At 43.6% G+C, this 14886-nt stretch overlaps 1 protein-coding gene across 4 annotated transcripts in view; it reads left to right on the forward strand.

Annotated features, from left to right (window-relative positions):
• The window catches only part of ATP8B4 (ATPase phospholipid transporting 8B4 (putative)), a 352146-nt gene extending 340659 nt beyond the window's left edge, over nt 1-11487 (forward strand). For all 4 annotated transcript variants that reach the window (XM_068275401.1, XM_068275402.1, XM_068275404.1 and 1 more), the window contains exons 26-29: nt 2172-2417; nt 5139-5277; nt 5608-5738; nt 10872-11487. In XM_068275401.1, the coding sequence (XP_068131502.1) occupies nt 2172-2417; nt 5139-5277; nt 5608-5738; nt 10872-11153 (798 nt within the window). In that variant the 3' untranslated portion in view covers nt 11154-11487. The remainder of the gene's footprint in view (nt 1-2171; nt 2418-5138; nt 5278-5607; nt 5739-10871) is intronic.
• Nucleotides 11488-14886: the final 3399 nt, after the last annotated feature.

The raw sequence follows: 14886 nt of genomic DNA on the forward strand, positions 1-14886 counted from the left end.
CAGAGCAAAATTGGCAGCGCTGCTGCGCGCAAACTGTTTTTGGAAGCCAACATCCTCCATTTTGTTGTATCCGTTTTGAATGCAAGTTGTGTAACCTGCCTACATCTAGGCTCTGCACATCCATGCAGTTGGTCACTCAGATGCAGCCTGTCTTGTGAAGTGCTGCCACCTCCTCCTGCTACATACAAAGAAGTATGTTCTTTTCCATAGTTGATCCAGAAATTACTTTCTGCTTTGTTGCTGTTACTTACAGTAGGTAGAAGATATCTGACAGAAAAGTACATAGCCACATCGCACCGCAGGTGTCCTGAAACACATGCACGCCAGTGGAAGAGTTTTCACTGCGTGCATGATGTGCGGTGCGGAGCGACCCGAAAATCTGCAGCATGCTGCAGATTTTCGCACGGCCTCATCCGCCCGCGCGTCCCATCTCCTCAATTCACTTCCGCATCGGGAGATGCAGAAGTGATGCGGCCAGCGGCAGAAGTGACGCGATGCGTCTCGGTAGCCGCATTTGCATCACTTACTAGTGGAAATGAGCCCTACCTCTTTGCACACTATTTTGGCAGTTGAATGGAGCAACTGCCATTCACTAAGTGTTTTTGAAAATAAAGAAAAGCCTGAGAATCCTCCATAAGGAGTCCAGAATCTGTAATTTATAGCTCATTTTACTCTGAAATAAATGTACTTCTTATTTGAATGTATTTAATGTATTTTACATAATTTAATTTTTCACTATAGTGGTCCATTCTTGCCTCTTTAAAATGTCAGGATTTATAAATAGAAAGTGTGAATGATGTAATTGCATTTAGCACAACATGGGGAGCGGCATGTGTATACACAAAGACAGTGAAAGACAACCGCTATTATCTGATCTGTTTGACAGCAAGTAATAACACCTTAAGGTAATGTAATGTATAGCTTGCATGCTGAAACTTATCAGGAATCGGCCTTGTGACACCGCATCCAACCCCCTTTCCGGGCCCGACGCTGTCCACCGTAATGTTTAATGTCACCCCGGTGCCCCTGTGCACAGATATACATTACGTGTCCACGGCCTCCACTTGCTCTGGGCTTCCTCCGTTGTCCATACACGCATGCCCCATATGGTTGCATAGTAAGGGAACATTACTAGGCAACCATGTGGCACACGTGTATAGACAATGGAGGGAGCAAGCGGAGACCACTGACAGGTAATGTATAGCACACACTGGGCATTTTACATTGGGGGGACAGCGCCGGGGGCTTTGTCGCAGTCGGCCCTAAATTGGTCGCATTGTCGGTCGGGCATGCACTGAGCAGCACTGATTTTCATCTGATTCTATAATAATCTAATCGGATGGTCGATCAGCGGCCAAGTCGCCTGATGTATGGCCACCTTTAGTGAGCAGTTTTATAGACACATCTATGGACTATGGCTTCAATTTAGAAGAAAGAGTATTTTAAGATTGTTACTACTATGACATTGTTTTTTCTGGGCTGCATTCTCTAACTTTGTATCTCCTTAGTCTATATTACCAGTGGAAAACAAGGTAGACTGCTGTTTTATAGCAATTTCTAGCAAAGCCATGGCTATATTTAAAGTACCCCTGAACTGAGAGGGGTTTGATTGATATAGGTGCCATAAATTGCAGCACCATTCTCTCAGTCCAGTGCCCTCAGGGGACCCCGTTCTAGTGAGCCGAAATCTTCTACTGACTAGAACATCAAATGGGTGGGGAGCAAATGGCAGTTATTCTCCCTAGGAGCACCCCTTATACCGCCATGCTTCAAAGACCTGAAAAAAACACCACTGCACAACTCTTCTTCTCCTGGATCCCTGCTCTTTCTCCCCTGTCAGCTCTCCCGTTCCATTGCCATGTCTTTGCATATCTGCTGTCATCTTCACTGCTATAGCACTGACCCGGAAGTACTTTCGGGTTACTTCCTTGTCAGCGCCATAGCGGTGAAGATAACTGTAGATGCAAGAGGACACAGCAGTGGAACGGGAGAGTTGACAGGGCAGAAAAGGCAATGAAGGGATCCAGGAGTAGATGAGTTATGCGGTGTTTTTTTTTTTCTTCTTTCTTTAATAGGAATAGGACTAAAACTGTCAGTACAGCAGTACTTTAAGAAGTTACTTGATAAATTCTGGAGTGCCCATATATCTTATGATTATTGATTATTTGCAGGATGTGAATGAACAAAACTGTATGGACTACACTAAGCTTTACGAGCCTGGCCAGCTGAATTTACTTTTCAACAAGAGAAGATTTTTTATTTGTGTATTACACGGAATTTACACTTCATTTGCTCTTTTCTTTGTACCATTTGGGGCATTTTTTAATTCATCTGGTGCGGATGGAAAACACATAGCAGACTATCAGTCCTTTGCTGTCACTATTGCTACCAGTCTAGTGATAGTTGTCAGTGTCCAGGTAATGTACTTTGCCTTTATTATTTTTCATCTTAGCAGATCAGTTTCTCTTCCTACCCAAGTGCTGGCTTACAGCTGATACTAGAGTGAGCAGGTCCTCAGTCTTTTGACCACTGTCAGACAATACATAACAATGTACAGGACTTCTTACACTGCTTGCTTCACGTATCCTAGGGAAAAAAATAAGTAAATTACTCATTTAAAGTGAACCAAGCACCATTTTTAGCAGCCAGGCCATCTCAATAGTAAATTTAACATGCATGCCAACAATGTGGCTCATCAATTAAAAAAAAAAAACTTAAATTTTTCAATATTTGGAATCAATATCTAAAACTACATTTTATAAGCGAGAGACTGCTTGCTTGGCAGTTGAAAACAGCCTTTATTTATCACAATGCAACTAGGTTTACAGCCAGAAATCTGTCAGGGCCATGGCACTGACGTCAGACAGTGGGAGAGGTTTCACCATAATATCAGCCACACAGACCCCCCAGAAGATCTATTTGAGAAAAAGTAAATATTTCTAGTGTGAAAAGGAGTATTGGCTGCAAGTGCAATCCTTGGTTAAAGTTCTTATTTAATTATTTCAGGACTTTCATTGGCTTACACCCCCCTAGTGACCAAGATATTTTTTACAATTTAGTGCTCTGCAGCTTTAACTGCTTGCTGTGCCATACAACGCAGCACACAAGTCAATCCCCCCCCCCCCTTTTCAGCCCACCAACAGAGCTTTCTGTTGGTTGACTCTGATCGCTCCAGCGATGTTTGTTCTCTATTTTTTAATATATTTTTTTACCCCCTCCCTTCCCTTGCTAACCAATGACAGCGATCGGCTGTCATAGGCATCAGCCTATGAGAGCAGATCTCTCTTGAGCCTCTATAGGGGACAGCCGAGTGACACGGTTGTCCCCAGTACAGCGCTGCAGTAGATCACAGTGCTGTACAATGTAAATAGATGGAGAAACAGTCTGCTAGCAGCGATCGCCTCTGGTAGACTGATGACGGAGTGGAGCACGAGATCTCCTGCAAAACCCCGCCCCAGGACTTGACGCCTTTTGGCGTTAGGGGGTCCTGGGGCTGCCACCCTCCCTACGCCGATCAGCGTTAGACGGCCGGGAGGGGGTTAATGACTTAAGTAACTGTACATTTGGAGCGTGGATACATCCTAAGTAACTTGCAAATGGCTGACCTAGACTTGTAGGCCACTACTAATACAAATCATGGAAAATATAGTTGCTTTCTTAAAACAGAATTTACACATTTTAATTTCTAGTGCAAAGCTAGAAAAAATACATTACAGTATCTGACATTAAAGAACATAAATCATGCAGGTCCGGTGATGTCTGTGTCCCTTATTGTAGACTCATGTCTAGATGTTGTTCCATTGATTCTAATGCAGAGTGGAAGCTGCAGCACCATCACTGCACATGAGAAAGTGGCTGTCAGCATGGGACATTGCATTTGAGCATATATACAAAAGAGATGTGAGCACAAATGGACACCAGGCAATAGCAGATTATAGGTATTCCTGATAGTAGAATATCAATAATTACCTATACTAATATTCTGCTAACTACCCCAATTCTCACACTATCTCTCCCCTATCTTTGCATAACACTATCCGACTCCCACTTAAGGTAGCCATACACTGGTCGATTTGCCATCAGATTCGACCAACAGATAGATCCCTCTCTGATCGAATCTGATCAGAGAGGGATCGTATGGCTGCCTTTACTGCAAACAGATTGTGAACGGTTTCAGGCTGAAATCAACTCACAATCTGTGGTGGTGGTGCTGCTACCGCCGCTCCACCCCCCCCCCCCCCCTTCCGGCATACATTACCTGCTCCGCCGGCGCGACTCCCTAGGTCTCCGCTGTCTTCTTCTCCGCTCTGGTCTCCGGGTCCAGCATGCTTCACTTCTTCCTGTCTGGGGGAAGTTTGAACAGTAGAGCGCCCTCTACTGTTTAAACTTCCTGCCGGGACAGGAAGAAGTGAAGCATGCCAGAGACCAGAGCGGAGAAGACAGCGGAGACCTGGGGAGTCGCGCCGTCGGAGCAGGTAATGTATTGCGTCGGTCGTCGGGCACTCGAACGCCGCTAGCAACGTGCTCCCTACCCGCGGGCGATCGACGGTAATTTCCCGCACGGAGCGATCGATGGGATCGATCTATTTCGGGACGAAATAGATCTAAATTTAGCATGTAGCGTGAACTATGTTACAGCAGATTCGATCCCACTAATTAGCTGCCAAGCCAGGCTGGTAATTAAAAAGCCTGTTGTTACAGTGTAGCCAAACTCTGATGCACTACTTCTCCTCCCAGCGAGCAGCTATATAGCCACTCGCGATCACATGTCCACCACTGTAGCCTGTATTTGATTCATTTAACATGAGTGCCGTTACCGTTTTGAAGGCCAAGCCAGCATTCTGACTGCGAGGGAAGAGGCGAGAAAGCTGTAGTCTTCTGTAATTTGCTACTAGTTGCCAGCTGAGTTTATTTGCCACCAGTTGCAGACAGCCCACAATTAAGATGATCACACACCTTCAAAATCATGCTTATAAAAATGAATTATTGGAGGTTTTAATTTGAGATACAGTGAAACTGTGTAAATGGTTAATCACTAGTAGAACGTTTCGTATTGTAACCAAGTAGTATGGATGGCAATGCTTTCATAACCGCAGTAACAGACATATGGAAAGCTGTTTACAATTCCTGTGTTACAGATTGGCCTGGACACCAGTTACTGGACTGCTATCAACCATTTCTATATCTGGGGCAGTCTTGCTGTGTATTTTTCCATCTTATTTGCCATGCATGGAGATGGAATCTTTGCTATATTTCCCAGTCATTTTTCTTTTGTGGGTAAGTGAAGTTTTTACTTTTAATGCAGCGTTTTTATGCTAGATTGATTTTTATATGCAAAAGTTGTTTGTGAAACAGCTTTAAGAACAGTATAATAACTTTTCCACAAATGTAGTAAAATGTGCAATTACACTTAGAAATTTAAAATTGGCTGTGGAATTATCTGCATCAGAAAAAAAGCTCTACTGTTCTTGATAGACTTTCTTATTTTATGTTTACCACAATGTCACCCTGTCTTTGTGTCCCGGAAACAATAGCCGGCCTAGTAATAGTAAACCTCTATTTTCCCCAATGGCACAAATCATTTCTTACTTTCAATTTTATCAACAGGAAATGCCAGAAATTCCCTAAGTCAGAAAAGTGTGTGGCTTGTAATATTCCTGACCACTGTGATCTGTGTCGTGCCTGTGCTGACTTACCGCTTTTTGAAGGTGGATCTGAATCCAACACTAAGTGATAAGGTAAGGTAGAAAGCACGTGTTATTTAAATCAGTAGTGCAGACAGTATGCAGACCCCATGCAATGAGAGTTCAGCCCTTAACAAGTTGGCCAACTCCCAGTGGGTACTGACTGTTTTTCACTCCTGGTACCCCCTGTGTGTCTCCTCCTTCAGTAATGATGGTCATGTCTAGGATAACTCATGGAGAAGCATTTGATCAGTTTGGTCAGGTGATAGATATGCAAGTTTATGATTTGCTAGTCATGATCATGTGCTAAAGCAGGATGTGACCACAGCAAATCTAAGCTTTGCAAACCTATCAGCTGATCAAACAAATCACATGCTTCTCCCAAGAGTTCCCCTAGAAATGACCATCCCTACTTTCCATTTTGTCCTCCTTGAGCCCAGAGTGCCAATACAGAGCTCAGCCTCCCCCGGGTCCCAGCAGCTTGGACAGAAGCAGATCACTCTCAGGCTCACTTATTTACCCATTAATGATACATTCTGCATTGTACACCACTTCTATTCAGTATTAGGTATCTGTTCAAGGTGTATACACTCAATTCTGTTCTTACAAAAACAAGGAAACCATTAGAAAATGCAGCACTCCCCAGATATTTTTAAAAATATATAAATGATCTTTATTACAACCTAATCCATAATTCAATATGTTTGGCACTCGTGATAGTTAAAAAAATATTAGAACCATTTAAAACATGAACCATAAAATTCCTTTGCCAATGAATAATACTGGCCACTTGTGATGCACCAAACCCTAGAGGCTCAATAATGAGCCCCCAGGGTAGTTGAACCCAAGTTCAGTACCGTGCAATAGAATGCAAATGAATATATATAAAAGTGATGCTCAATAAATTACCTTAAAAGAAATACAGTGAAAAAATACCATAACAATCATCAAATACAAAAGTGCTCATGCTATGAGAATATATACTCTAACTAGCTAATTGCCTATGAACACCACCAAAGTTATAAAACAACCCCTGAAGTGGAAGCAGCCTATAGAGATAAAGTGCCCAAGTGGATTATAGTGTAAAAGATACATAGCCCAGTATGGAGCAATGGTAAGGCAGGACAGCTTGGCAAAGGAGAGATGGAGGACCCCCTCAAAACAGACCTCACTAGTATCGCGGGCGTTAACCCCGCAATACTAGCGTCACGCTATGGGCTCAATTCTCTAAAGCATGATAACTGCTATCACAGCAGTTATCACGCGATCTGCCGCATGCAAAGGTTTTCACGCGAACAGCGTTACTTTGCGTGATAAGCGAAGGTGTGCGCGTTTCACGTGAAACATGCTCGTGATCGCACGCAAACCTTCGCTTATCACGCAAAGTAACACAGTTCGCGTAAAAACCTTTGTGCGCAGATCGCGTGATAGCAGTTATCACATTTTAGAGAATGGAGCCCTATGTGTGGAACCCCCCTATGAAGAGTGCGTGTTGGAAGTGCACTGAAAAGCATAGCTACCAATGCTGGCTCCAGCTTCTTTCCCCCCTGCAGCTTCTGGACTGGCCGCTAGAGATCCAGGCTCACTGCGGTCACAGTGACAGTGAGACCGGAACTCTAGCAGCCAGGTCAGAAACTGCTTGGGAGAAGTAAGAATGCAAGCTGGAGTGAGGAGAGGTAGCTATACTTTCACTGGCATGCTCTAAAGCGCACCCTGCAGCAGGGACACGCTTATGATGCACTCTCTACATGGGAGGCAAGGACAGCACATTGAGGGTCGGCTAATCAGCGGGGTCACGGCATATAGCATATTTTTTAGGCCAAAAGTGGGGAGTGGGCTTAACCACAGATCGGCCTAGTTTGTGGGTAAAATGAGAAAGTATCTCCTGCAAGAAAGTGAACATTTTATCAGGCCCGGGTTCTGCTATATAATGTAACTGTTTCAGCAATCTTCATTATTAATTCCTACTTGCTTCTGCTCTAAAGTTATTACATACATCCTTACTCTAGTGACTTTTTTTTTTATTTAAGAAGTCCTAATAATGGGCGAGGTCGTGATTTGTTTTTCAGTTTCTGCAATTTCTGATTTGTCTGGCACAGGCAGGGAATGGAGTTATTTTTTGTGAGAGAACGCGGAAAAGCCGCCGCGTCTGTTGGTGGGAAGGCGGCTGTTTCCGCGTCCAATGCGGCGGTTTGCACGCGGACGCGTGCGTCTGGTGGCAGGGCAGAACACGCAAGATCCGCCGCTTGTGACAGCAGTAGGGGACGGCGGATTCCGGGTCCAGCGCGGCGGTTTGTGCGGAGCAGCGTGGGTCTGGTGTGGCTGGATCTGTTAGTGCACACAGGCTTAGGAACACGCGCGCGCGCTAAGAGGCAGAACTTTTGTGCTAAACAGAAGAAGGTCAGCTGATCACGCTGATCAGCTGACGTCAGGGCAAGATTCTATTGGTTGATCAATTAGGGGTGGTGCTGGAGAGCACTGCTCCATATATACTTGCTGCTGGCCATTCTCAAGTTGTCTGCCGTTGCAATCACTAGGTGGAAGCAGTTAGACCTTAGTCAGATCCCACAGTGTGTTTGAACCAGGAGGACCTGGGAATTCACACTGAGCCAGAAACTTTGTATTGTCATCTGTGTTATACTCCAGACTAGTTCCAGGGTGCTGAGACCACGGACCTCGCACCCAAGATCAGGGAACTGTATTGTCATCTGTGTTATATTCCAGACTACCGTCTTTCCCCTAAAGTAAGACCTACCCCGAAAGTAAGGCCTCCCTTATATTTCAAGCATGCTTGAAATATAAGGCCTACCCCGAAAATAAGGCCTAGCTGGGGGCGGGGCGCTGTGTGTATGGGGAGGTGCGTGGTCTCTTACCGCACCTCCCTTGTGGCTGCGTCCCCCTCCGTTCCTGGTAATTCCTCCGGTGGCGGCGGCATAGTAATCCATCTGTGAGGGCGCCCTGTGACCCTCACGCAGTACGCTAGGCCGGCTCTGCACTGGCGCCCTCTTCCTGTCATCATGTGCGCCCGGCAGATGCGTCCCAGGCGCACATTGATTAATCAGTGTGCGCCTGGGACGCATCTGCCGGGCGCACATGATGACAGGAAGAGAGCGCCAGCGCAGAGCTGGCCTAGCGTACTGCGTGAGGGTCACAGGGCGCCCTCACAGATGGATTACTATGCCGCCGCCACCGGAGGAATTACCAGGAACGGAGGGGTCGCAGCCACAAGGGAGGTGCGGTAAGAGACCACGCACCTGCCCATACACACAGCGTCTAGCCCCTCCCACCCCCGAAAATAAGCCCTAGCAGACATTTCCTCCCCAAAAAGAATATAAGACAGTGTCTTATATTCGGGGAAAGACGGTAGTTCCAGGGTGCTGAGACCACGCACCTCGCACCTAAGTCTAGGGAACTCGTGGAAATCATTCTGTTATTCTTCAGACTAGTTCCAGGGTGTAGAGACCAAGGACCTCACACCCAGACTAGGCATTGTTTGATATCTGTTATGATTTATTGCTTTCCTGACTACTCCTCTGTCATCTGATTCGGTACCTCACATATCTGATACTCTGTTGCCAAACCCTGCTTGCCTTGGATACCGAATCAGCCTTCTGTCTATGTACTTTATCTGTGTGTTGCCGACCTGGCTTGCCCGACCTCGAGAGCTATCTCTCCCCTTAAGAGATAGTCTCTAGATCAGATAGTGACATCCACCTTCAGGTGTCACTCACCTTCTGATCCTCCCGACCTTCAGCCTGACTCCAGCCCTTGGGGAGCTTCAGGCTGCTGGAAGGCTCTGTGTTCTTCAGAGCAGTATTTCCTTACTGCTTATGATCACCTGCGTGCAGGTGCACTACTCAAAGTATTACTGTTACACCAAACACTCACATACCTTAGGTGTCCAGAGGTTAGCAATATATCTGTATTATCGGTGATTCTGCAGATCATCAATAATCAGGTATATATCTGCATTCTTGGTGATACTGCAGATCACCAATAATCAGATTCTCTCTGTGTGCTGACACCAATCGTTACATTTTTTTATTGAAATTCTAAAGAGTTTTCTTAGCGTTAAATTCCAGTGAAATGATGAGTTCTTTTCAAGACTGATGTTCCATGGGTAGGGATACGTGCCTTAGAGCAGCACTTAAATAGTTAAAACATTTATAATGGTGATGCTAGTAAAATATCCTAAATATAATATTCAGTACTAACCTTCAGTAATAACTGAGATCAGATGGTTGTCGATAGGCACTATTAAAGGTTTATTACTATTAAACTCTGAGCCTGATTAACACCTATCCAGAGATCCCCCGTCAGGATATCATAAGTGATGTAACAAATCTGGTCTGGATTGATTAAACTTAGTCTGCTAATAAGTTAATATTTGCCATCCTTGACATAGCAGGTGCTAGACTGGGTTGCTGAGAGGTCTGTGAATTAGTGGTTGAGTAAATCACCCACTCTTGAATCCTAATTTTTGAACGTTAAGCCAAGAGAGCCAGCATTATGTTTTGCTGTTGTATTCAGCCTTAATTTAGACACTTCTTTTTTATTTCTGTAGGTTTGAAAATGTATAATTGCCTAGATATAGTTTTAAAGTGTAATGTACAGTATAATCCGTGTTAACCAGCACAGGCGGGGATTGCCTGATGCCGGATATGTGTTCTTGCAGGTTGCTTGAAAAGTCAAGCCACCGTCGCTATAATAACACTAACCTCCCCTTTGCATATCTGTACGCAGCGGAGACAGCTTACCCAACCTCCGAGCCCCATCTTCTACACTTCCTGTACGACTCCCGAAGAGTGCATGCGAGCCGATGCGGGTCACGTGACTTGCTTAGAGCAATACATACACACAGGAAAGTCGCTGGCAGCTGCAGGATGTGTAGAAGACAGCTCCCGGAGGTTGGGTACATCGCTTCTGCTGCACTAAAGGTCTGCAAAACTCAGAAGTTCCACCACCATTCAACCCCCCCACCCCAGGCAAGCTGGTTAGTTGAGACCAGTCCAGTTAATCGGGTCTTTACTGCATAGAAAAAGATCTCATTGACTTGGAATCTTGATGTCATTTTGTAAACCGACCAAAAAACCATTTGATTTTAGTAAAGGTTTGGATGCGTAAATCATGGACTTTTCTGTAGCGTGGAAGCTACAAAATGTGATTATTTTTGTTTTTTGCTTGAAGGTTCGCTATCTGCAGCAGGCTAAGAAGAAGCGGAAGCCACTTGCAAATCATATGCGTCGGGTTCACAGAACGAGTTCCAGAAGATCAGGATATGCCTTTGCTCACCAAGAAGGTTATGGTGAACTTATTACATCTGGTAAAAATATGCGGTTAAATGAACCACAGTCCTCCTCAGGCCTAGCAAGAACCATGCTGAGCAGCACAAGCTGGATAGAAAATTTACGAAAGAAAACTGCAGAGAATTTTAATAGTTTCAGCAGTGACAAATCTTCGAAGTTATGAAGTTTGGACCATATTTGAAGCTTCTTTTTTTACTCTTTAGCTGTGGCCATATTTTTGCACTGTGTTTCTCAACACCAAAGGGAGATAATTTTTGTCTTCTGTAAGCGATTCCTCCTGAATTTGTAAAGTCATGGATTGTGTAAACACACGACATCATCAAAGTAAGACTATGCCATTTTTGGCTAGATACTGTCAACAAACGCCTTTGTCAGCTCTGCTGGAAAGTCACTGTAAAAGAGCGTTGCTGGAACTCCATACTGTGACGTAGAACAATAACACAGCACTGTAGACTTTTGTTGCCGACCAACAACCATTAAAACAAGTCTCCATTGAATGTCCCATCACTTGGGTTATGACTATACCATTCATGCAGCACAATGTGTTGAATTGTTTTTAGATTTAAAAAATGTACACTAATGGTACCATTTTAGCTGGACCATTTTCTTCTAGTCAACCAATACTGTAAGGTTATTTCATCGATATAGCATACTTCAGACAGGCATCTTTAATATTTCAGCTCTAAAATGTTTATTTTGTTTTGCTTTTCTTAAAGCAAGTTAAAGGATGACTTCATAAAGCATATTCGTCAGGGTGCCAAGGAGGCAAGTGGTGATATGCAGGCTTCAGTTGCTACCTTTGTGGCTGCAAATCGAATGAGTACTTGTAAGACAGGTGTCTGGTGGCTTCTATGTGGCTGTGGACCATTTCTGGTTTATGTTGCACAATGCTTTCCAGTAAGTGTAGACCATAATCCCTTGTGGAAATTATATAACTATCTGCATGATATCCTCTAACCCAGAAATGCTCTGCAAAATGCTTAGACAGCTGCAATGGAAAGTAAGAAACCTGCAGATTGCCATCTATTTTAGTCCTGACATTTTATGGAGTTCCTTTTTAATATTTATAATTTTACAACAATGCTGCTACTCTTGGTTTTCAGAAGATTTATAGCCATCAGTTTCCCTTAAAACTACAAAAGTTTGTTTTTTGTTGTTGCTTACTGCCTATGATGTTCTTTAGTAAAGTAGATATCCTTTTTGAGAGCAATAAGTTTGGTATGGCCAGTGTTTAGCATGCAGTATAAAATATAAAGTGTAGGGTTCAGATTTTTTCCTGGTGGAACGTAAAACATTCCTTTTCAGACAAGACGAATGTCTGTTCTGCATTGCAGCCTTTTCAGCATTATGAATGTTAAAACAGTTGCTGTAAATACGTGAGGAGCTCAGTGGCTCAGATTGAGCTGTTAATTTGTAGAGCTAAGACCACGTACACAAAGTGGTCTTATCTCCACCTTTGTGCCTGCTCCCTCTTCAGAGCTGGGGGAGACATAGAGGGCACTAGGAATCCACATAGATGTCTATGGCCTCTCTAATGGAACTTGTCTAAACAACCTGGAATCAAATGTGGATAATGAAGATGAAAGCAACCAAATGTGTCCATATTCTTCTTTTTTTTTCCTCTTACCAAAATATCTAGCTGACTGGTGACTATAGGAGTGAGGCTTCACACATGGCACAATAATCTGCAGTTTCTGTGTGAGTGACTCCTTTGGTATTAAATCTAGCTTTGGTGCTAGAACTGAATAGAAGTGGCAAGTTCACATAACCTGACACAATAAAACTTGGGCATTTATCATCTGAAGGAATTAAAATGCAGAATATATGGCTCCTCAGCTTGAACTGTCCAGATAAGTTCACATTTTGTATTGCTTGATGAATTCAGTTTTGTTGTTGTAGAATGATATTGCTGTGTCTTTATAGTAGACTTGCTGGGTAACTTCTACATACATACAAAGAAAGCCATGTACTCAAGAGGATATCCATATTCACTAGTTCACACCTTCATATTATCTTCCATATTGCTAGGCTGGATGGTTATATAACCAGCCCAATATTAAAGAGAACCCGAGGCAGGTATTTTATATCTTAAGAAAACACAGAGGCATGGTCTGTGCATAATTACATGCTTCTGTGTCTCTGTATTGCTGCCTCTAGTCCCCCCCCAAAAAGCGCTAGACTAGCGACAATCTGCTTGTTGCTAGCCTAGTATTTACCTGCAGCCTGTCATTCTATATCGGCTACCCTGCCTCTGTCTTCGCCGCTGCCCACCTCCATGTGCTTCCTCCAATCGGAAGCTAAGCTGCGACCCAGCAAGTACCTCCCAGGTCGCAGCTTAGCTTCCGATTGGAGTAAGCTCATGGAGGTGGGTAGCGGCGGGGATAGAGGCAGGGGAGCCGATTTAGAATGACAGGCTGCAGGTAAATACAAGGCTAGTGACAAGCAGATTGTCGTGAGCCTATCGCTTTTTTTGGGGGGGGGGCAGCAGACCCCGGGGGAGGTGGGGACTAGAGGCGGAAATACAGAGACACAGAGGCATGTAATTATGCACAGAACATGCCTCTGTGGCCTCTTAAGATATAAAATACCCACCTCGGGTTCTCTTTAAAGCATTGTAGGAATTCATAAGAAATAGATGATTGTGTTATTCACAATCCAGAGGAATTAACAAAAAAAAAATATCATTCATTCCTTTAAAACTGCTGTAGATACAATGAACAAAAGCAACTGAAACTCTAGTGTAGGAAAGATATCTCTCTGTCCTGTTAAATATAATTTACAAAATTAAATGCCTATTAAAAAACCTTCATAAACTAATCACCATAAAAAATGCTACACATATATCCACAAACTCAAATGACATCAGCTAAGCATGTAGTGCCCGTGCACCTACTGTGGATGCATGGTAGAAACATATCTTCACCATACCTGAAATGAGAGAAACAGTAATAGAAGTTCCAGTCTCTTGTTGTGACATAAGTAATATTCAGGTGTGCAGATCCATACATTAGGGATGGTCAATGAGTTGCAAATAATTCCAAACTGGCAAAAATCGTTATGTTTGCAAATATATGCAGCTTGGCAATGGACCTATCAAATGCCTCAGCAGCAAAATTTGATTATTACAATTTCAAGCTGCATGCATTTGCTTAAAATTAGCAAGTACATTTTCATCAACTCAGAACAATTTGCATGTTATTGACCACCCGACCATAGAGGCATAAATCCACTGCATAAGAGGCTGGTGTCACCAGAGCAGTTAGCAACACATAGCGATTATAGGGCTTGACTTACTTAACTGTGATAACTCATATCACGGCCGATTTTGCATGCATTTTCGCATTTGCGTGCTACTGCAAATTATCGTGCGCAATAGAAATTTTTCCTGCTATAATTCACGATAGCGTGCAAACGCGAAAATGCGCACAAAAACGTCTGTTATATGAGTTATCACAGTTTAGTGAATCAAGCCCATAGAGTGGTAGCAGCCAGTGGATGTGAAATTGCATTGTTATGACATGAATTGGAAGACAATGTGCAGCTTTTGGGCATGCATAAACCAAGCTCGTATTAGGCAGTGGTCATCTTAGTCAATGTAGTAGAAAATAGGAAGTTAGAGTTAGTAGCCGCAGTATCACACAATCATAATAATGATGCCTATAATGTAACTTGATGCTTCTATTATGCACATAAATCAGCCATATAGGTCATCTGTCTATCCAAACATCAAAGTGGCAAAGATAGCAACCAAGTATCTACACTAGGGCATGCCAAGTTTAAAAAGCACAAAAAGGGGCTCTCAAGTTGATGCAAGGAGCAGAAGAGATGGGGGCCCAGAGGTATTTGCATTTCTGGTGTCTTCTTAATGCGGCCATGTGGATCTGTACCTGGATATG

Source organism: Hyperolius riggenbachi, chromosome 3, assembly GCF_040937935.1.
Source record: "Hyperolius riggenbachi isolate aHypRig1 chromosome 3, aHypRig1.pri, whole genome shotgun sequence".
Lineage (NCBI taxonomy): Eukaryota > Metazoa > Chordata > Amphibia > Anura > Hyperoliidae > Hyperolius > Hyperolius riggenbachi.